A 23563-nucleotide genomic window follows, 5' to 3' on the forward strand; every position below is an offset into this window, starting at 1 on the left:
GTCCGGGAAACCGATCCGGATGTCGGGAGTCTCCCGGACATTGCGGGGGAGTTGGCAAGTGTGACATATATATTATACATAAATAAGTGTTTCATCATCCTTATTCCTTAACTTCTGTGCACTATAGTTAACATTAAGCACCAAAAATGACAATCAATTATACATATTTATTGCATTAATTTTCCTGGCTTAAATAGCCTTTTGATGGGTTTTGTAAGGAACAATGACTAAGTGTGAACCTCTTCATCTCCGACGGTTATACCAGCTCTCAGATGAAACTCACCTCTGCTGTGTCTGTACATCCATCACCAATGAAATGTAGCCCTCAATGAGGGAGAAGGAGAAGAATCGGATGTGACCAGATTCCTCACTGCCCACCACCGAATCTTTTACTCTGCAAACACACCAAACAGAGCCCCAGTCATTGACCTCACTGTACAAGACAAGTCAAGATTATAACATACACGTAAAGATGGCATAATCTATGGTGCACTTTCCATGGTCCACCCTGGTGCACATCAACACGTCACAGCTAATGCTAATGCAATTCAAGGGAAAAAGTACTATAGTGATGTATTTATAGGTGTTACTTGGTAAGACATGTGAGCTAAATGCTTCAACAACAACTGATACCTACCTGAATATCCGATCTTTCTATCATAAAATAATACCTGTAGCGGCATATTTGGGGAAGTTTTTTTTTCTTTTTCGAATGGTTCCTTAATATAAATTGTACAAACACGTATAACTATGGTTGATATGTAATTTTAGAACTAGATTTTAAAACATGTCAGCATCATAATTGGCTAAACTCAATCTTAAAAAATGACTTCACGTAAATGAATTAGGGATTATTTTTTTATTTATTTTTTAACTCGAAAATTTTATTACACAAACACAAGCGACAACAAGCATAAAGGAAATAGTGGTAAGAAAGAGACCAACCAGTGTCACATTTCACAGTAGTAAAACATGTAAACGATAATACTAAAACTAAATCAAGTTATAGCAATGTAAATTAAGGGGGGCATAGGGGAGACATGGAAGGGAGGGGGATTGGTCGTCAGTTATTACTTGTCAGGGGAAGTAGGGAACCCACAGGTGGGGAAGCTGCCAGAACTATATCACGAAACGTGAGATAACCGGTAGGCCCATAATCACATGGCGGGAGGCTACTCGAAAGGAAGTGAGCGGGGGGACTACAGATATAGCCAGGGAGCCCAGACTTGGTGGAACTTGTCTTCCTTATCTCGCAGGTTGGAGGCAATTTTCTCCATATTGGCAATAAACCAGATATAGGACTTAAGAGAAGAGAAGTCAAGAGAACGGGAGGTTTATGTACTAAATGTTTTATTTCTATACTGATAGGATATATCAATCCCTCCTATGGTTGTGTTTATTATGCTATGTATCACAGTCGATCAGTAGCTGACTTATAACTTACTTCTGGTGTCTGGTAGAAAACAAACCTTATATGTAAGTGGTTTCTACCCTATTTACAAGCTACCTGGAAATTTTAGCTGACATGTATCAAATTGGTTTGAAGACAGAGTTGTCTGAGCTCTCAAAACTCCCGCACTTTCCTACTGGCTACAACATCACTTCTTAGCAGAACAATTAATTATTTGTGCAGCAGTAATGTTTAGAAGTTTAAATAGTATTCTGCAACCATAAAGCAGCACAGAAAACAAATACAAATGTTGCAAATCATCTTGGAAGTTTGAAATCTTAATTGTATTATAAAGACTGTGATGTCTCAAATATATATATAAAAATAAATGCTTTCCACTATAGTGCTTTGAAAGACCTCATTTACATAACGACCCCTACATACTCATACAAAAACTATCATATCTCACTGACGTAACTGTAATATAACAGAACAAATGCATTTGCTGTTGCATTCTTCCAATTAGGTCTACTGGAGTCAAACTCTTCCATTCAAAAAAACAAAACAATGTAACACATATACCTGATGCTGAAAGGCCAGCTGTGGGCCATACTAGGTACCTACCCATTGGAGTAAAACATAACATCCATTAGGAGCGTAGTCACACTAGGGAGTGTATAGGGATCCAGGCTGGTAACACAGAACATATTGCTGGGGCTGGAAAGTGGATGAATAACCGGTCTCTTAACTAAATGAAAAAGGGTAAAATAAATTATTGCAAAGGAGACCATAATAAAAAAAAAAATAATCTCAGCGTATTATGAGAAGGAGACCATATAATTACATATAGCACTACTAGTTGCAATACATATTCCGATAGCAAAAATAGAATGTAATTTGTAATTAGTGCATGTTCTATGTTTATTCCTATAAAAGGAGAACTGAATCTGCAAATGCCTTATGTACATGACTAACTTCCTATTTGCAAGCCTATTGAACAAATGCTACAAAGTGGCTGATAACAATAGTGGACTGATGACAACAGTGTGTAGTTATGCTGCCAATAAATTATGTGATATATACATAATTGGTCTGTGGGCCCAACATTTTCTTGTCATGTTTGTGCCGTCATCTTTTCCCCCAAAGACAGGATCTCATCCTACTAGGCCAACCATATTTGTCTCTAAATTAAGGAGATCCTGTCATTTGGTTTATGACTGGAGCGATAGAATTTCTGCCTGTAGGGCCAGTTGTATTGTAATGGCTGATAATGGAGGACAATGCCTTACAGTTGGCTAAACAACACAGCTTAATACAATGTCAAATATAGAAAGTTTTATACTTTTTTTCCCACATTTTGTTACAAGATTTATAATGGATTTAAAAATATGCTAATGGCCATTTAAAAATAGATAGTTATTACAATAAAATAAGTAGTCTATATAAGGCTGATTTGCTAATGTAAATATGTAGCATATGTAAGCAGCACTGATTAATAAAGATGAGGTAAGGTATTAGTTTGAACAAAGACAAATTAGAATATTGCAAAATCAAGTGCAGTGTATTAATTGTTAGTCAAATTATCAATTTTACATATTTTCAATGTAGCCATTCAAAAGATATAAAGGTCCCATCCGCAATTTGGAACAATTTTGTCTAATGTGTTTCATGTGTATTTGTCAATTACTGTAATCTGTAGCAGTGATCGTTATTGATTACAGCATAAATCGCATATACAAAGGTAAGCTGATGTTTTCTATCAAAAATTTCTAACATCAAATTGGATGGACTGGTAATGAAGGGAGTGCCATCTACCATAACATTTTTAATACCACATCTCCCATAGGCACTTTGGTTTCATATATGGTGCAATATTTATACCAAGCTTGGGTTTCGCAAATCCATTTGTCACTCCACGATCATCAGCAGCTACAGTTTCTCCATTCACCACTTGCAAAATAGTAAATTCTGCTGCTAGAGTGTGCATCACAAAAGGCAGATCCCTCTCACGTACCTGAAAGAGAGTGGTTAATAAATTCTCAGCTGGGCGATATAGAAAGCATTCATGCAATTTTAATTGTCTGTACTTGATGGTCTTTAGATAAACTTATTTTCATTTTCTATTATGCTATAGAGCCAAAATATTTTTTTTGTAACTTAGATTTTTAGTGATTTTTCTACACTGAATAAAAAAATGAAACATAACCTATAGTATCAAGACATATGGCAGAGGAGAATGTATCATTAAAGTATGTGTCAATATAACCTACTAACCACCTATTTTCTTGAGAAGGGCTAGTGATATCTATAGGTTAGAACTTCTGACCCAAAGATATCAGAAGTATTTCTCACTTGCTCAATGAAGTGAGGGATTCACACCAATGTGATTAACAGCTTCAAGTGAGCTGTGAGCAGAGCCGGATTAACCCGGTCTAACTGGGCTACAGCCCAGGGGCCTCAGGCATCCAGGGGGCCCTTGAAAGTGCTCAGCAGCATTATTGATCGGTCAGGGGTGGGGACTCGGATCACAGTGGGGAGGGCCTCACTGGGGAATGGAGGTCCCCTAGCTCGGGGAGTAGGGATTGCTTAGGAACATTAAGTCAACAGAACTTTTAGTGGCTCAGATCACTATGCTTTGGCAAATGTACTGAAGTGTAATAATTCACTTCAGTGTAGGGAGCAATGCCAATCCCATCCTTTATTAAATACCTTTGATACTACATTATGCACTACAGAGTTATGATGCGATACATAATGTTGCCTATCGCAGTTCACTTGGCTGAAATAGTAAATAGAGCCCTAAATGTGAAGGGGAAAAAAAAAACTCACTGGAAAATAAGCCCAGAAAATTGGATTCTTGTGATTCAAGCTTACACAATTAGCATATGTTATATAAGTTAAATAAACAAACATATTTAGACCTCTTAGAAATGTAATTTTCCAACTTGCTCTAATGAATGCACTTCTAAGAACAGGCATCAACGGAGATAGGTTCTCGCTTACTTTGCAAATTGACCCGAATACATTGTGCCTTCAACAAGTTAACTGTCAATCATTGACTTGAACATAAAAACTGTTAAAAAAAAATGAGTGGCAAAATGTCTTACCAATATAAAGTCTGTTTGATAGGTGGATAACATAAACACAGATATGTTCTGATCTGCCAGTGGTGCGATGACTGATTTGGCTATTTTGGTCACTCCGATTGGTTGAGAGCTGGAGGAACTCCCACCTCCTGAAACCACATTAAGGGCTAGCCAGGTTGCATCTGCTACACTCAAGTGTTCTGAGGAAGGGAGTTCTGTAAAGAAAGTCAAGAGAAAAAAAATAAAGTTTTAGCCATCTCTCAGACAATATATACCACTATCATTTCAAGTACACCTAAAAACAAAATGAAGTTTTTATACATGGAACGTGATGATAAAATACATTGTTTAGTCATACCGGTACCCTATCCACTGCTACAGCTTTGTTAAAACCTAGTGTGGTGGAATAGGCCTTTCCACTCAATTAAAAACATCTAAAGCTATAATTGGGTGTTGATTGTATTCAAATGGGAATCAAACGGTAGTCTCTATTGAGAATTTCTTTAAAGAGTGCAAACCAATTATACAGATAGACTAAAGCTGAGTACACAGCTATGCAATCTTACTTCAGATGCGATTTGTATAACCATGTTATCAACGACTGAAAGTACCCATGTGCATGCTGATTCACGTGTACACACTTATATGATTTACCGCCAAGATCTGGTTATCTCTCAACCATCTGCTGAAAAGATTATGACTCTGTACACACTTTACAGATATCTGCCTAAGCTGCTGATCTTGAGTGTGTACACACTTCAAAGTTTGCTCAACATTGTTTCATCACTGATAATTCTTTTTTAGAAGATTATAAAACCAAATCAAATGATGCAATGTGTTTTGGTAAGATTGCAACATCGGTCTAAACGCACAATAATTGCATACGTGTGTACCCAGCATAATGCAAGATAGAGAAGACCAGTCCTCTCACAGAAATCTGCTGGACTTTAGCCTTCTGTAAACATACAAGTTGAACAGTAGTGTTTTGCTCATTGCGAAATAGGGTTTCATTTATTACCCAACAGTATCTTCACTTCCAGGAGATGCAAAGGCAATGTATGAAACAAAAAAGTGGGTGTGGCTCACTGCCATCCACAAGGGTAGAAAATAATTGCATCATCACACCCCCGACCATTGGTACTGACTGAGGTAGGTGGGAACCAATGGCACAATTATCATCAACAATACCCTATATTTACAATAATAACATTTTCCTATATATCCCCCCGCCCCCTTCGTCTTTATCTCTCTGTACCCTCCCTATCCACCTCCTTTTTTGTTTTCTGTACCCCCCATGTTTGTCAAAAATTAAATAACAAATATTGATGATAAAAAACAACAATATTTTCTTGTCACAATAGTATTTCTTTAAGTCTTGGTTTTACTGTAGTGATTAATGTGTCAAACCTTAAAAACAAGTTAATCCTACAAAGTCATTGTCTGCATGCCTTTTGTACATTCACACTTATTTTCAGCATTTTTGAGGCCATAATAAGCATGATATAGCTGGATTGGAGCATGGGTTGTGTGGATTAGGCGATAACTTTTTTTTTATATAAATAGGGTGTCCTCTTTCAATAATTCAAAAAATGGCCCAGTAGAATAAACATCCACAGGGAGAGCTTCTAGCTTTCTTTCTTTGCAAATGTACTGTAATTCACTGTCTTCAACAAGTTAACTGACAATCATTTACTTGATCTCAGAAACTGCGAATAAAAAAAGTGGCAAAATGTTAGAAACTTTTTTTCAAAATAGGTTATCCCCTGGCAATGCTTAGAAGATGACCCACTTTGGAATTAATGTAGCCCTTACGTTTAGTTTCCGTTATTGCATTGTACAACCTTGTTCACATAAGTGCAAGAAAATAAGCAATTAAATATGTTAGCCACTACACATCCATTCATACATACTGTATTTTAGTTGAAAAAAAAAAAAAAAAAATGCTAAGGTATGCTGTAGATTTGCATATGATTTTTACACAACTCCAATTTATTACAATATTTAAACACAGGTGTGTAACTTTAAAAAAAAAAAGTAATTTCAAGATAAGTCATACTTGCCAACTCTTGCGGAATATCCGGGAGACTCCCAAAATTCGGGTCGTTCTCACGGACTCCCGGGAGAGCTGGCAAATCTCCCGCATCCCCCAATTGCGGTGCTAAAGTGACGCGATTTGCAGTGAATAGCGTCATTTTGGCCCCGCCACCCACGTCAAAACGGCATATTGACACGAGGGGCGGGGCAAAATGGCGTAATTCACCATGCCCCGCCCCTCTCCCGGATACAACTTGCCAAAGGTAGGCAAGTATGATACAAGTTTCTGGGACTGAGAATATAGCAAACTACTTAATTTTGAATTTTAGCAAATGTATATTTTGCCTTCCAAGTGGTATATATAAAGTTCTTTGCTTTTCGGTTATAATCCATTTTTATAGTTATATTCATAAAATATGAACTGATGAGCAGCTCTGTACAAAACATAATTTCCAAGTATTGCCATTAAATAGTTGAGTGTTCTTCAAAAACATGTAATTAAATATACATCTTGACCTTTACATACAAAGCCTTTTCAACACACATATTTCAGATAAAACTGCTCAGTAAATTGTTGGTGTGCACCACATCCCACATGTTGTTCTCTTTCTAGAGCAAATTATCTAGTTGCTAGGCAGATATGTCCACTGTGGGAGTCAGCACTGACATCTGGGCACAGTTGGATGACAACTGAGAAAAGACTAATTTAGCAGCGGGGAAGCATTATCTTAAAAGGTGCTCTTTTTCTGTAAATATAATCTAAAAAAAAAATTAAAAAAAAGTTTACATGCTCTCTCTTTTGTACACAACACACATTTTTAATGGTTAGATAACATCCACCATTAGCATTTTAAGTGGTTCCCTGCCTTGTCCTAATATGGACTTAGGTAAATAAGTCTGGTGAGCAGTGAATAAAGTGCTTTCCCCACAGGTCTTATCTTGCATATATTTAGTTCTAACAACTTACAGAAACATTAATGCCTATAAATGCTTTTAGCACATAGTTGTCAAAAAAGATACTTTTTAGGAGTTTCCTAAAAATCAGATAAGTTTTACACATACCTGTTCGCCAATAAGAGTAGCCACATTGTAGTTTACATTGTAACATCTCACAAGCCAACTACATCAACCTCATAAGTCCTTTTTCTGTTCAGCCCTTCCATGTAGGATTTGTTTTTTTTATAGGATTTTTTGTTATACCAACTGTTCGGCGCTACAGAGCCTTATAAAAACATACATGCCTACTCACATGGAATGTCTGGGAGACAACCAGAATTTTGTGAGTTCTCCTGGAATCCAGGAAGAGAAGGCCACCCACTAGTATGCCGTCAGAACATCTTTGGAAGTGGATGGGGCCATGAAGTTGTGATTTGCAATTTGAAGCGAAAAGAGTCATCAAGGCCATCCCCACAATGTCTAAAATCACAGCATTGCACTGCGGGGGAAGGGGGTGTGATGATGCATTGCGTCACACCCTGCACTTGACTCTTGGACCTCGCCTCCAGGCAAAACAACGTAGGCAAGAATGCTTATAAACTATGATGATATATACTGTTTATTTATACTAAACAACGTGTGAAAGGGATGCTGGTGCTGAAAAGACTCAGCTATCCCTCTAGTCTCTCTGGCCTGGTTTATTTAATTAGCAAAAGGTATGTTTATATATATATATATACCATGTGTGTGCAATTGCTCCTGATATCCAGGATCTTTTTCCGATATGTAGTCATTTGGGAATGGCCAGTAGAAGTCAGCTATGAATATTTTAACTGGTTGGTTTACAACCTGTGCCCTTCTGAAAGGAAGGTCTGAGCCAGTGCTGCTGCGTCTGAGTGTGGGCCTATAACTCCATCTTCCTGGTGGGCAGGTTGGTTGGCTGGCCGGGGGTGGGGTGTCCTTTGCTGGTGAGCCGACAGGTGGAGAGTACCTGAACCATGGTGCCCGACAAAACACTATCTGTACTGTGTGTGTGTGTGTGTGTGCTCAGATAGAGACACAAACTGCCTGTGCGGGTAAGGTGCAGTGTGTTAGGTGATGGATACAGTCACTCAGTCACACTTCTTCACCTTTGGAGCTCTGCTCCCTCCCACTGACGAATACAACTGCTCTTCTCTGTTCCTCATTTACACCAATGGCGAACACTGTCTGCGCGACCCCCAACTCCTCCTACCACCCCCCAAGTGACTTGGTCCTTTAACTGCTGTTGATGCAGCAGTGTTTGTAAATCCTATCAAATGTCCTACAAGCACAGTAACTAAGTTGGGAGAAGTGCCGGTATGCCATACTGGCACATACCACCCCACATCTACAAATTCTTATCTTCTGCCATTAAGCAATGTTTAATTGTATAAGACAGTAACAGTAACAAAGTAAAAAAAGTATAAAATACCATGTAGACAATTAGAAACATCTTCTACTTACATAACAGTTAAGAACTATGCAACCTGGAGGATGGACAATGAAAGATAAAATATAGCATGTGTCATATATTCTTCCATGAAGAAATATTATTTTAGCACAATATTTTTGACCATCTTTTACAGTAAAAAATATAATAATCTACAGCCAAGATAATCCTTTTGGGAAACCAAGAAGTAGGCTGACAGATCGATAAGAGTACTGACAAGTTAGAAATTGCACCTTGATCATCATCACTTGAAATATCAAACGGGTCATAACTGCTATCTTGTATTTGTTATGATAAAATTGTTGCTGTCAATGAAATGCAGGACATTAAGAGGAATTGGATGACATCTAACATTAATTTACCCAGTTATAGAAATGAATAAATCAACCATTAACTTAATAATGGTGTAATAACTCATAATACATAAGACAGCATATTAAGTCTTTATTTACATGGCAGATGGCAGGTACCAATAACTCCTATCAGTGAATATTAATGCTTGATCAATATAAAGTATAAAGGCCAGTCTCTGTAGCTGTGCACATGCATGAGCTGACTAGTTAGCTCGTTCATGCATTGTGGAACTGAAAACCCAGATTTGAGATTTCAGTTTCGCTAATGAAAAATTTGGTTTAAAAAAAAAAAAAAAATTAAATAAAAAAATATTTTTTAAAAAAGTTAAACATTAATAAATGTTTATTTCAATGATTTTCATATGTAATATCTATTACAGAAGAAGTATTGAGGCACAACAAGTATGACTGTGATAAAAGTACCACTGCAATAGGATTCTCAATGTCGGCGGTAGTCCTTCCTTGCATAGGTCCAAGAAAGAAAAAGATCCATTTGCTGGCAAAAATCACCCATTTAATAAATTTAAAAAATTGGCCCCACAGTTTTATAGCAGACTTGTTGCAAAAATGGTGTGTGCTAATAACTGCATATGGCATATGCTTCTTTTTTTCAAACTTATATTTTATAATTAATATTTTTACATTTTAATTTTTATTTTAGGGCTGTACAAACAAAAACAAGCCCAGCATGTAAGAAAGAAAATTTTAAACAGTGCAACAAGTATTTCAACATTGTTTTGATTTAGGAAATTACATGAAAGGAGCTAGGGAATGTTTGCGGTATATCGGGAGGGGGGGGGGAGTGGGAGAGGAAGAGAAAAGAAGGTAAAGGTCTAGGGTAAAAAAAAACTTGTGGGATAAAAAGAGGGGCTAGGCTAGGTAGACACCACAGAAATTTACAACCAATGTGTTATTTACGACGATTTTACCAAAGACTGAAGTTCCGATCAGTCGGCCGATTCATGCATACACGCTATACAAGCCAGGGCTAAATGTTTTTTTACCCGATAGTGTCCGGGCAGCAATTTTTGTCTATTATAACATGTCTCAAAAGATTGCGACTCCGTACACACTAAACAGATATATGGCCTTCCAGCAGCAATATGCTAAATAAATTTTAAGAAAGGGCTGAAACTCAGCGCAAAAAAACTTCTACAAACAAGAATTCCGGAAAAGGAAATGTGTCTTCTACAACAAAAGAACACTATAGCCGTTTTTGACACAGCACCACGTGGGTGACGTAGAGTCATCAGAAATTTAAATATACATGCTCATAAAGGTGTCGCTGTTGGAGGAACCATCATCAGAATGACGGACAATTGGTCACGGCAAGATTGGAACGATGGTGTTCCATTGCCGAATGAGATTTTCAAGTCCGTTTGAAAATCTCAATCAACGATTTCAGTGGCTTTGGAATGACCACCGGTCAGCGTTTCATTGTACACGCTGATGTGATATCGGGCCGAACGGTCATTTATCATTCAATTGACCCAATAATTGTCTGAAAACATTGTAGTGTGTACCTAGCCTTAGGATGTGTCTTAATGATTCACCTGGTGAGGGTCAATCAGATTCATGCTTCACATTTCATCATTTTAATTAAGAGTACACATTATAAATAAAACATTGTAAAAGGTATAATTTTCACTTTCACAAGGGTTTAAAATTTACAAAGGCTTAAAAACATAGCCGGAATAAGGGGGGGGCACAGGGGGCACGTGCCCCGGGCCCCCCTCTGTCCAAGGGCCCCCCGCCGCCGCCGTGCGCATAACCTCTACTGATTTTTTTTTTATTATTTTTTTCTTAATGGCGGCGGCGGCGGGGGGCCCTCGGAGAGAGGGGGGGTTGCGGTCGGGTTCGGGGCTCCCTGCGTTGGTGGGGGGAGCAGGATAGTGAAAAAAAATATATAGATACTACTCACCTCATCGCAGCGCCGGCGTCCCTCCTCTCTGCACTGTTAACACTGAATGACAGGCGTGACGTCATCAAGTCACGCCTGTCATTCAGTGAGGAGCAGCGCGGAGAGGACCAGGAAAGAAACAGGAAGACAGAAGAGAAGAGAAGAGAAGAAAGAAGCTACAAGAAAGGTAAGTAAAAAAAAAAAAAAAGGGAATAACGAAGAAAGGGACACTATGTAGGAAAAAAAGGAGAAGAAAGGGACACTATGTAGGAAAAAAAGGAGAAGAAAGGGACACTATGTAGGAAAAAAAGAAGAAAGGGACACTATGTAGGAAAAAAGGAGAAGAAAGGGACACTATGTAGGAAAAAAGGAGAAGAAAGGGACACTATGTAGGAAAAAAGGAGAAGAAAGGGACACTATGTAGGAAAAAAGGAGAAGAAAGGGACAGTATGGAGGAAAAAAGGAGAAGAAAGGCACAGTATGGAGGAAAAAGGGGGAGAAGAAAGGGACACTATGGAGGAAAAAGGGGGAGAAGAAAAGCACACTATGGAGTAAAAAGGGGGAGAAGAGAGGCACACTATGGAGGAAAAAGGGGGAGAAGAGAGGCACACTATGGAGGAAAAAGGGGGAGAAGAGAGGCACACTATGGAGGAAAAAGGGGGAGAAGAGAGGCACACTATGGAGGAAAAAGGGGGAGAAGAGAGGCACACTATGGAGGAAAAAGGGGGAGAAGAGAGGCACACTATGGAGGAAAAAGGGGGAGAAGAGAGGCACAGTAAGGAAAAAGGGGGAGAAGAGAAGCACAGTAAGGTAAAAAGGGGGAGAGGAGAGGCACAGTAAGAAAAAAGGGGGAGAAGAGAGGCACAGTAAGGAAAAAAGGGGGAGAAGATAGGCACAGTAAGGAAAAAGGGGGAGAAGAGAGGCACAATAGTGGGGACAATTAATTTAAGATGGGGTGGTTTGGGCGCTACTGAATGTGGGGGTGAGTTTGGGGAGAATGAGGTCCCTTTATTAAATGTGCCTATGAATTATTTAATGGCAGTGACGGTTGCGGGAAATAGGTATATTTCTGAAATGTAAATACTATTAATTTATTGCTGGGGCTGTTTGTAGGGAGGGAAATAGGTTTATTTATTAAATGTGAATACTATTATTTTAATGTTGGGGCTGGAGGAAGGCCTAATTATTAATCATGGGTGGTACAGATTTAACGCCGGGGGTGGCTGTAATTTTCTAAATGTAGCCATTTTTTTTTTCCAAGTAGGGCCCCCAACATTCCAAGATCCAGACAAGCTGCAACTAAAGAAACCTGCAGCACAGGTGGTGAAAGTGAGAAGAACAGGTAGGAGAGAGCAGCAAAGTCTGTGAAATGTTGTGATTCTAGTGGGACAATCCCAAATTTGGTGTACACAACAATGCAGGTTTTTTGTCTGTAGGAGGGTGGCCTGGCCATGCCCAATGATGCACTATCAATGGTATTTTAATTTGCTGTATCATTGCTTGTTTTAATGTGCATTATAAATTTTATTTTTAAAGTGCGGTATCATTGCTAGTTTTAGTGTACGTTATCAATGGTATTTTTAATGTGTGGTGTCAATACCCATTTTAATGTGGTGTTTTGATGATTGTTTTAATGTACAGTATTTTAGTTTGTGGAAGCAATGATTTTTCTTATGCAGACAACCTAAGCGAGCCCTCTGGGAGAGCTGTAAGTGTCATACTGTGGGCTGTAGGTGATGTAATGCAGGATGTGTCACTATGCCCTTAATTTTAGATCTTAGGGACCCCCCTGTCTTAAGTGCCCCGGGCCCCCCGAAGCCTTAATCCAGCTCTGCTTAAAAATGTTAACATATTTTGGGGAACATTTCTGAAACTGAAAAAAGTTGTGCTGCCTATAGCAACCAATAAGATTTGTTAAATTTTCGGAAGTCAGGTTAGTGTGTATAGTGACACAATGGTCGAAAGTCGTTCCAAAGTGTCCATTGTCAGCTCATTTGGTTGGTTGTACTGTTCAATGTTTTCCAACCAATCACTGACTGATCATATAGTGTGTATGCATTTGTACTCACAATCTCCATAGAGTTTACAGAGTCGTGCTCTTTTCAGCTGATGCCAGCAATGAATGTCCCGGTGAATAAATGTAGAGAGTGCTATATAAGGAATAATTCATTTGTTCATTCTGAAACAGAATGTTTCATTTCAGAGTCACAGATGCTAACTAAATTCGTTAGGACATGTGGATAGATATAACAAGGCGGTATTAGTCAGTGTGACAATAATGAATGAATGAATATTGTGTTGTCATTCTCTGAAGACTAGAGGACCAGATGAAGAGCACAAATCTGAAGGTAAAACGTGTCAGTGTGTATGGATGAATCGTCAGACCGATCGGATTTTCAGTCAGGTACAATTGTTTGAGATAACACGTTGGCCGGAAAATTCTTCAGTGTGTACCTAGCCTAACTCCTACTTATGCAAAATGTTTTTACTCATTTTGCTTTGGTCTTTGAGTGTTCATGTGCTTGTTGTTATCCACTACATCATTGCCTGCCATTAACCTTTGCAAAAATAAAGTCTTAAAAAAAAAAAAAAGTTGTAACCTTTTCATTTAATAGCCATGTGCTTCTGACTCTCAAAACGTTCTCTTTATAATGTATCTCAACTTGGAATTGGGGAATGGGGATCCCAGCAAAAGCTGCCAATAGATGTAGGCTATGAGGAATTTTCCACGTGCAGCTAAATCTTAGCAACCCTAATATGCAAAAAGTCACCCCTAAAGCAGTGATGGCTAACAGACGGCCCTCCAGCTGCGGCCCCAGCTCCTTTCTGCTTTATTGTCAGACTTGCTTGTTACAGCTTGTTTAAAATGCCTGCTAATATGTCATTACAGATAGGTATCTTTTTCTTTGATTAAATCTATTATTTTTAATGTATAGACTGAGGGGAATGTGCAGCCCTTTGAGTGTTAGAGGACCACCTATGCCGCCCCTGAAGTGTATCAAATTTCCATTCACTGCCCTAAAGCAATTTCATGAAGCATTAATCTGTAAATGACCTTTGTAAACAGGGTAACATATGATTCATGTACGTTATGATATTGTATATTTAAAACAAAATAATAACTTAAGGGCTGGTCTCAAACTTTCATCTAACATTGCCGTCGCCACCACCACCTTATCTTCCAAAATTTATAGCTGCTATTTATTAAATCATATGTAAAGCCTTTTCCTATGGTCTCCACACTAAGTAGATGTTCAAATACTGCAGAAGGATTCTTGGTTATAATCTAAACTTAATTTCATGTTTTGAAATGATGTCATAAATATTATATATTTGGCATACATTTGGTACTTGTATCTAAGCTCATACTTTGTATCTCTTACTAACAAAGGATTCTCATATCTTGCATTAAAGCAATACCAATCATTTTCCCACTCACTGCAGCTTATGGGTCATAGTAACACAAACCAAATCTTTAAATAAAATAGTTGTAAAATGTGAACCAATCATGTCACATTGTCTTCTTATACTATGTCAAGATTCTTAAAGCTGCACTACCACCTAGGAAATACTTTCCTAAAGTTCTCTTGATTGCGGCAGGTCATTGGTCTTCCCGTTCACATCCTTGGTTCCAAACCCCCCCTTGCCCCTGGTTTTTGTTCAGAGCTGTGAGAAAATGCAAAAAATATATTGTTTTCCTGATTTCCCTGTAATATATCTGTAAGAATAATCTTTCATTTTCTTCCTGACTCATAATGTTAAAGGTGTTTCCAGCTTACAATTACTGGAATTAACTGGCTTGCATGTGCCCTCATGCAGTTTTTAATAAAGAATTTCTCTTTAATATAGAATGTGAAGACTGTACTTTCATTGCCTAGATAAATCACAATAATGTTCTGTGCACACAACTGTAATTCTAACACACAGCTGATCTGTGTCATAACCAAGAAAAGAAAAATAAGAACCTCTGCCTTGATGGTGAAAACTACAGAACAAAGATCAAGCAAAGCATGCAGTAATAGTGCAGGAGGGATATGTACAAGTCAATACATTATATAAACTAGGGAAAGACAAAGATTGGGGGTAAGGAAAGTCTTCTCTTCAGACCTCTGTTATTGTCCTTTGTCAAATAGCACAGCAAATCAAATTTAAGTTTATGGTTGTTGCTTTATGACCAATCGAACTTGTTGTGTAAAGTTAAATTTAATAAAGTGCAGACATCCTTCATAAACCTTCAGCTGCTTAAATTGATAAGCTTGAACTCTAGTACAACTCTGTACTGTACTTGTGGTAAGGCTCAATGTCAGGGTGTAGTACCTATTAATGGTACGGACTACCCTGACAGAGAAGACAAAGACATGAGGAGTCCGATTCAATAGTACACTGACCTGCAAAAAAAACACCTACTTACTGGAATGCAGGTTACTTCATATCACGACTCGCTCTGTTGCCGACTGGAGAAAAAGACGTCGTCATCACCACCCGGGACTTGGCTTAAAGCGGCGATGGATGGACCCGCCTGCCATTTATGTCATGTAAGTACTATTTTAAGCGTTAGGGGTATTAGGGTTAGGAGTTAGGGTTAACGCTAATCCTAACCCCTAAAATAATACTTACGTGACATAAATGACAGACGAGTCCGTCCATCGCCGCTTTAAGCCAAGTCGCGGTTGGTGATGAGTTCATTTTCTACAGTCGGCAAGAGAGTCATGATATGAAGTAATCTGCATTCCGGTAAGTAGGTTTTTTGCAGGACGGTGTAATACTGAATCGGACTCCTTATGTTGTCGTCTTCTCTGTCGGGGTAGTCAGTACCGTGAAACTGACCACCGCAATGTCAGAGAGTACAATCACTATTATTTGCACTGTGAAGCATCTCTGAGGATGGCTATGTGGCATCGTAAGCATTACTGGTTAGTCACTTCATTTTTGCCATTATAATGAACCTAAGGAACAGTTTAACAAGTTTTAGAGAAATATTGGTAATGGTTAAATTAACTACTGGCTCATGAAAAAATAAATAAAAAGGAATTCCAGTTTCACTAATATATCTTTATATACCACATTTTTTGTGTAAATCTTCTCAGGAGTCTTTTCCCAATTTCCCCTGTTCCATGCCACCAATAATTTTGATGTTCATGTCATCAGATCGCCGTACTCTGTATACTGCCATAGAGTTGACCGTGGCTAAGAAAAGAATCAGGTAAAAACATCCCAACTCAGGGGCAAACGCAGGATTTGTAGAGGGGGGTTTCCACACCACACCGCCAGTGGGCGTGACCAGCATGCATGGGGGCGTGGCTATAATATTAGACAGTGCTTGGCTGCTCTCTAACTCTTCCTATCCCCATAATATACATGGGCAATGCTGCCTGCACTACTGTTAGGTGCACGTAGCTCTCCCTTTTCAAGCAGAGCCATGTGAAGCTGGGGAAGGGTCCAGCCACCTCAATTATACAGTGCCCCAGACTTGGAGGGGGTTTCCAGGCACTAGGAAACCCCCCCCCCCCCCCCCCCCCCCCCCTCGGTTTGCCTATGCAACTTTTGCTAATGTTTGTCATTGTGACTTATTCATGGTCACGGCAAACGCTAGCTTCATTGGAAGTTGCCTACATCTCAACACAAATGGAAAGCCTGTATTAGTTGGTGCCAAGTCAGCAGCACGGTGGGGCAGCACGGTAGCATAGCGTTTAGCACTTCTGTCTTATAGCACTGGGGTCATGAGTTCAATTCCCGACCATGGCCTCATCTGTGAGGAGTTTGTATGTTCTCCGCTTGTTTGCGTGGGTTTACTCCGGGTGCTCCGGTTTCCTCCCACACTCCAAAAACATACTGATATGTTAATTGGCTGCTAATAAATTGACCATAGTGTGTGTGTGTGTGTGTGATAGGGAATTTAGACTGTAAGCCCCAAATGGGGCAGGGACTGATGTGAGTGAGTTCTACAGCGCTGCGGAATTAGTGGCGCTATATAAATAAATGATGATGATGAAGTCTATTCTTAGAATAAAGACAGTCTGGTTTTCTACAGTTCCTGACAAGACTTGTGCAATTTGGTTTTAAAGTCTTTATAGATAAATGTTTCACGTTGCAAAGTCCACACTTAGAGTCGGACACAAATCCAACTGAACAGTGCAAAAAGCACTTTTAGCCAAGGATCCATCTCAGTTTGCATTCAGACAGACAGATCTCCCTCGTGAACCTCTCTGCGGTTACATGCTATTCAGAGCAGAAAGCAGCCGTATTAAGCTTGCTGTATTAAAAAGAAGAATTAAAAAAAATGATTACATTTAGAAAAAAGAAAAAAAAAGGTGTGCACCCCCTCCCAAACAGCTTAAGTAACCAAATAGCTGTTTTGGGGGAAGAAGCACAATTTTTTTTTTTTTACATTCATTTATTGAGTAATCTGTTTTACAGGGCTGCTGTGACTGGTATACTTAAGTGCATTATGCACACTGGCTATAAGGCAGATAAAGAAGTGTGTTTGTGCAATTTGCATAGTATTCTGAGTTGCATCTATTTGACTTGGAATACTGTGTAAATTACGGGATGCAATTTACACTTACGAGTTAAGTGTAAATTGCATCAGGCCCATCAGTGTTTAAATTTCTCAGCAGCATAACTAGGCTTCCGAGCTTTAAGCCCAGTATATAGTCAAGTACACAAGAGATTCATTTGCAAACATTTTACCAAATTTGTTTGTGTGTTTTGTGTGTGTATTTATAACATAATTGCCTAATCTTGAGGAATGTCCAGGAGACTCCCTAATTTTTGGGAGTTCTCCCAGACTCCCGGGAGAGTAGGGCAACCCTGCCCTGTTCATTGGTGAAGTGGGTGGGGGATGGGCTAATCTTGTCATCCTGCTCCGACCCCTGCTGTAATTGAATGAAATTGGTATGGTTTGTCAGAGGGGCGGGGCCTAAAGGTACAATGCGCATGGTCACACCCCCGGAAAGCTGCATGTAGATCTCCCTTCCCAAGCGGGAACTTTGACCCGAGGAGCCTGTCCTGGGCCTTCCACTGTATGGATTTGGATGACGTTTAATATAAAAACAAAATGACAATGGGCAGCCCCGTCATGGGTGTGTTGGAGGAGCTGCTAAGCTTCAAATTATTTTTAAAATGCTGAGTTATATCCAACTCATTGATAAGTTAATAACTAGAAGATTTAAACCCAGGCAATGCTGGAGTGTGGGGCACTCAAGCTAATATAGATATCTATATACACACACACGGTATATATGCAGTACATATGCATTATATAAATATGTATATCTACATACACACATAGTATTTTTTTATTTATTTTTTTTAAAAAATTACACTTCTGGCTGATCAAGTCGCTTGGTTGAGTGATAGGATTACCATCCAAATTGGCTATACATGTAGAATGCCAAATTGGAAGATATATGGTTATATGAAGCATGGGCAGACTAGCTAGATCTCTTCCACCTTCACTGGGGGCTGTGGCTGCACTTGCAATTGTGTGCTTAAATAAACACACTTCAGTAAGCTTCAATCTGACATCTTCTAGATGAAAAATATCCACCAAATACAAATGTGCCTCTTTTGTCATCTACATTTCATTGCATTAAACTTTTTGTCAACCACACATCAGAGTGTTCCAGATTGCATGTTGAAGGGGAAGGAGTTTCCCAAGGCACATATTTAAAGTAGCATCTGAATGGGTTAACCCAAATCTACTTGTATAACGGTGGGGCAGCCATATATATCCAAAGTCTGCTGTCAGTACCACTGCTTGAAAGTGCAGTTTGTATTTTGTCTTAATCATTAAAAGTTTCAAGCAGAGTTTGGTAACTGCATTACACTACAAGATGACTGTAAGAAGAGGTAATGTGGTAGAGATTTGCAATATGTTTCATATGAAACACTATCTTGCCTCCTCGGGAACCAAACACATACACTTCCTCATAATATGTTATTCCTGTATAAAATACAAAAAAAAAATAATTCTATTATTGGCTTTCAATGCAGTACTTAGTGAGGTCATCATCACGAATAAGTGTTTAGTGAATACTTACCCATTCATTATTAACATTTGTGTATTATAACGAAAAATATACCAATGTGGATACAGTACAAAGAATACATAGTTCAACCATTCAACCATAACTTGAGCAGAACAGAGTAAAATTGGAAATCATGTGGCAATACTGTGGTAAATCTAAACAAAAAAGTGAAAAGCTAGAACAAATTAACTAGTGCAATTTAGTATTGACAACATATCAGACTGCTTCTATTTATAATCTATGGTTCTCTTACACTGTTCAAGTACTGTCATTGTTTTCATTTAGAGAACCCCAGGGCTTTCCTGGATCAATAGATGTACAAGGTATCTTACAGTGCAAGCAATGTAACTTCATATGTCAGCACTCCATCATACACAGGAAGGTGAGCGTGAAACACGTTCTCACCAGGAACATAAAGGGCAAACATGCTCATAGATCACAGCTTTTTAACAATGTTTTTAGTGAAGACAGACAATCGGATAGGTCACCCATATAGATAACAGAAGCAAACCAGTCAATTTTCACCAAGCAAGCTGTTTAAAAAAAAAAAGAAAAAAAATGTGAAAACAGTACATTTAAATATGGAAGTGTATGTATTATATTCTCATACATATATTTTCTGAAAAAATACACTATATGGACAAAAGTATTTGGCCACATCTGTTGATTATTGAATTGAGGTGTTTTAATCAGACCCGTTGCCAGAGGTGCATAAGATCAAGCACCTAGCCATGCGGTCTGCATTTGCAAACATTAGTGATACAAAATGGGTCGTTCTAAGGAGCTCACTGACTTCATGTGTGGTACTATGATAGGATGCCACCTTTGCAATAAGACGGTTCGTGAAATTTCATACCTGCTGGATATTCCATGGTCAACTGTAAGTGATTTTTTTAGAAAGTGGAAGCATTTAGGAACAACAGCAAATTAGCCACGGATCGAATGATCATGAAAAATCACAGAGCGGGGTCAACAACTGCTAGGGTGTATGGTGCAAGGACTACAAAGACATGGTTTCATGAGTTCTGTGTGCAAGAACCAGACGGACTCGCACAAAGCCCTGACCTCAACCCCATCGAACATCTTTGGGATGAACTGGAACGGAGATTGTGAGCGAGGCCTTCTTATCCAACATCAGTGCCTGACCTCATAAATGCTCTACAGGATAAGTGGGCACAAATTCCCACAGAAACACTCCAAAATCTTGTGGAAAGCCTTCCAAGAAGAGTGGAAGTTATTATCGCTGCAAATATGGAACCAACTCCATATTAAAGTATATGTATTTGAATACAATGTCATTACAGGCCCTGTTGGTGTAATGGTCAAGTGTCCAAATCCTTTTTTTTTTGTCCATATAGTGTACTTCCCAACATGAAAATATAAACATTCTCTTCAATAATGGCGCTTCAGTGGCTTGTGTTCAACCAACTATCTTACTGTCTCTCCTCTCAATCTCTTCCAGCCAAAACATTTCACTGAAACTACACTCACAAAATGATCAAAGATCTAATTACAACAAAGTCTAACCGTTGCTTCTCCACAATCAACCACCTGGAAGACTCTGTTGCTTTTGACACTGTTGATCACACCCCTCTGCACATCCTTTACTCCATTGGCCTACATGACAGTTCTTTCATGGTTCCTTGCTACCTAGCCAAGTGCTCATTTAGGTCTCTATTTTTGGCACACCTTTTATGACCAATATCTATTGGGAGTCTAACAGGCTCTGCTCTCCACCCTCTGCTTTTCTCACTTACACCTCGTCTTCTGGTTAACCAATTCCATATTTTCCAGATCTACGCCGACGACACCCTAATCTATCGTTCCTCATTTGACCTCTCACTTTCTGTACCAACTGTCACACTTCCCCTCAAATCATCCTTACCATCAACACCCCCACAAATTCCTCAGTCTCCAAAGTCTGACGTCTTGATGTCACACTTGACTCCGCCGTCTGCTTTTCTTTTCACATCCAAGCTTTTTCACAAACCTTCAAAATATTACTAGAATACACCCTTTTTTTTACCCAAGATGCAGCCAAAATTTTTAACTATGCTCTTGTCACCTCTTGCCTCGATCACTGCAACTTCCTCCTATTTGACATTCCCTCACCCTTCTTTCCCCACTACCAACTATCCTAAATGTCACAGCAAAACTGATCTTCCTCTATTGCTGCTCAACATATGCAGCGCGTTCTACTAAACTGGCTTCCTATATACTCCAACATCCAATTGAAATTACTCACCCTCATCTACAAAGCCCTCAACACCACTTCTTTTAACATCTCAAATCTCACCTCAAAACACTCTCCCTCACCACCTCTTAGATATGCCCTTGATTAGCGCCTTTATCATCTCTGAAAAGCACCTGATACAAGACTTCTCCTTTGCCACTACCCATCTATGGAATTCCCTACTATGCCTGATCAGACTTTCCCTCTAGTCTTGAAATCTTTAAACACTCTCTGAAAAACAATCTCTTTGTTAAAGCCTTCCCTATTCCCTCTTATACAACTCACACTGATATAGCTTTACCACTGTCCCAATCTTCACTTTGAGAGACACTCACTCTACTTGTCTCCTCTCTCCCCTTTGCCACTAGATGTTAAGCACTCATTTTCCAGCAGAAATCTCTCTACCCCCGTTTGTTTTCATGACTGCATTTATTTTGGGTAACTTATTTTTTTCTGTTTAATATATGTTCTCTTTTATGTATATTATCTGGCACTGCAGAGTACTTTGGCAGTTTACAAATCAATGACAAAGTATATACCGTGAAACATAAAGAGATTAACAGTAAACAAGGAGCTCTGTGGCCACATAAAAGCACTAAGATGCAGGCCAACTGCCATTACACAGGTCACAGAGCACAGAGATGACCTGTATTATTCTTATATTTCCAAGCAGGACGTGCATTATGCCTTATAATCTGATATTTAAATGAATATTTTACTAGGTGTTTTTTAAATGTAAGGATATCTATTCACGGTTACATCACCAATTCAAAAAATCGGAGACATTCATAATTTGGGAGATATGCAAGTGATAAAAGGAAGCCTTATTGCTATTTTATATCTCCCGATTTTTTTATTTGATGATGTTACCACATTTCTTTATACATTTTTTAGTGTGTACTAGTTTTAAATAAATTAAATCTATTTATTATTTTTACATAAGTGGAGTTGAAAGCCTAAATCTGGACATTCAGTTACACTGCATGTGAAAGCTGGATCACGCATGCACAGAACTACAGAGACTTGCCCGTTGTTCACGCTTACCAATTGGGGCTATCTCTGCGATATTTTTATTTGATAATCTGCAGCAAAACGGGATATTTTTAATAATAATTAGGGCCTTTTTCACTTAACATTTGTTTCTACAACTAGTTTGTGCTTCAAACCTCCAAGTAACATCACTGCAGTCCTTTAACAGAGAAGTCCACTTGAAATAGAAACATTATTAAGACACGTGAAGCCTCTTTATGTACCTCATTATTTATAATACATCAGTGCCAAACGTGTCTCTTTATTCAGTTTAGACAGTGTCATTATTCTGCGATATGAAAGAGCTTACATGTAGACTTTCACTGCATGGCAATCAAATTTAAATGAATACCTATAATCATATGCAAAATGTATTGGTACATAAAAACAAGCTTTTCTCTAAGGAGATTGGCTCCACTAATTAAAGCAATTTGCAACTTCTACTAAAATATATTAGGTTATTTCTGTATGAGCAGATTAGATGAATCGAGAACAGATCATTGGCCCTAGGAGGATTCTCCCCAGTTCATGCACACAGAGGTGGATTCTTTAATTACAAAATCCAGCATTGTTCCAGGGAAAGGGAAATAGTCACTGGAAACGTTCTAGATATGCGTGCAGTACGCAGAAACAAAAATCAATTAAACATAGAGGAGAAAATAACCTTATGGTAACAAATGAAAGTATTCGTTTCACTGTTTATAAAAGCACAAATGTCAATTGATTTTCAGCACTACTTGTGTTATTTTCCAAATATGAAATGTCTGTTTTGTTTCTGCATGTGGAACAGAACTGTGCCATGTTATACATCCACTGTACTGCAAGCATTTTGTTTTAAGCTGCAATTGTTGAATGCTTTCCTTTATCCAGGAACTTAAAAACTGTAATATCACCTGAGAGGCTAAACATTTAAGTTTGGCACTTTAAATGGGTATTGGTAAGGAGCAGAAAGACCAATCAGAAGCCACAATATCAGCGATTGATCCTCTTGCTCACAATCCCTTCTGCCACGTCTCACAGACCAGGTTCCCAGTGAAGACTATGCAATATGACCCATTTCTCTTAGGAGCTCATGGTTCGTCTCAAACCACGGGGCTCCAG

The 23563-nt window shown here is 38.7% G+C and overlaps 1 protein-coding gene across 1 annotated transcript in view; it reads right to left on the reverse strand.

Moving 5' to 3' along the window:
* Positions 1 to 23563, reverse strand: part of CASTOR2 (cytosolic arginine sensor for mTORC1 subunit 2) — a 137854-nt gene that overhangs the window by 8701 nt on the left and 105590 nt on the right. Inside the window, exons 3-6 of the mRNA XM_075195000.1 lie at positions 4498 to 4691; positions 3272 to 3404; positions 2015 to 2138; positions 284 to 394 (exon numbers count right to left, since the gene is read on the reverse strand). Of these exons, the coding sequence (XP_075051101.1) occupies positions 284 to 394; positions 2015 to 2138; positions 3272 to 3404; positions 4498 to 4691 (562 nt within the window). The remainder of the gene's footprint in view (positions 1 to 283; positions 395 to 2014; positions 2139 to 3271; positions 3405 to 4497; positions 4692 to 23563) is intronic.

The sequence above is a fragment of the Mixophyes fleayi genome, chromosome 2, assembly GCF_038048845.1.
Source record: "Mixophyes fleayi isolate aMixFle1 chromosome 2, aMixFle1.hap1, whole genome shotgun sequence".
Lineage (NCBI taxonomy): Eukaryota > Metazoa > Chordata > Amphibia > Anura > Limnodynastidae > Mixophyes > Mixophyes fleayi.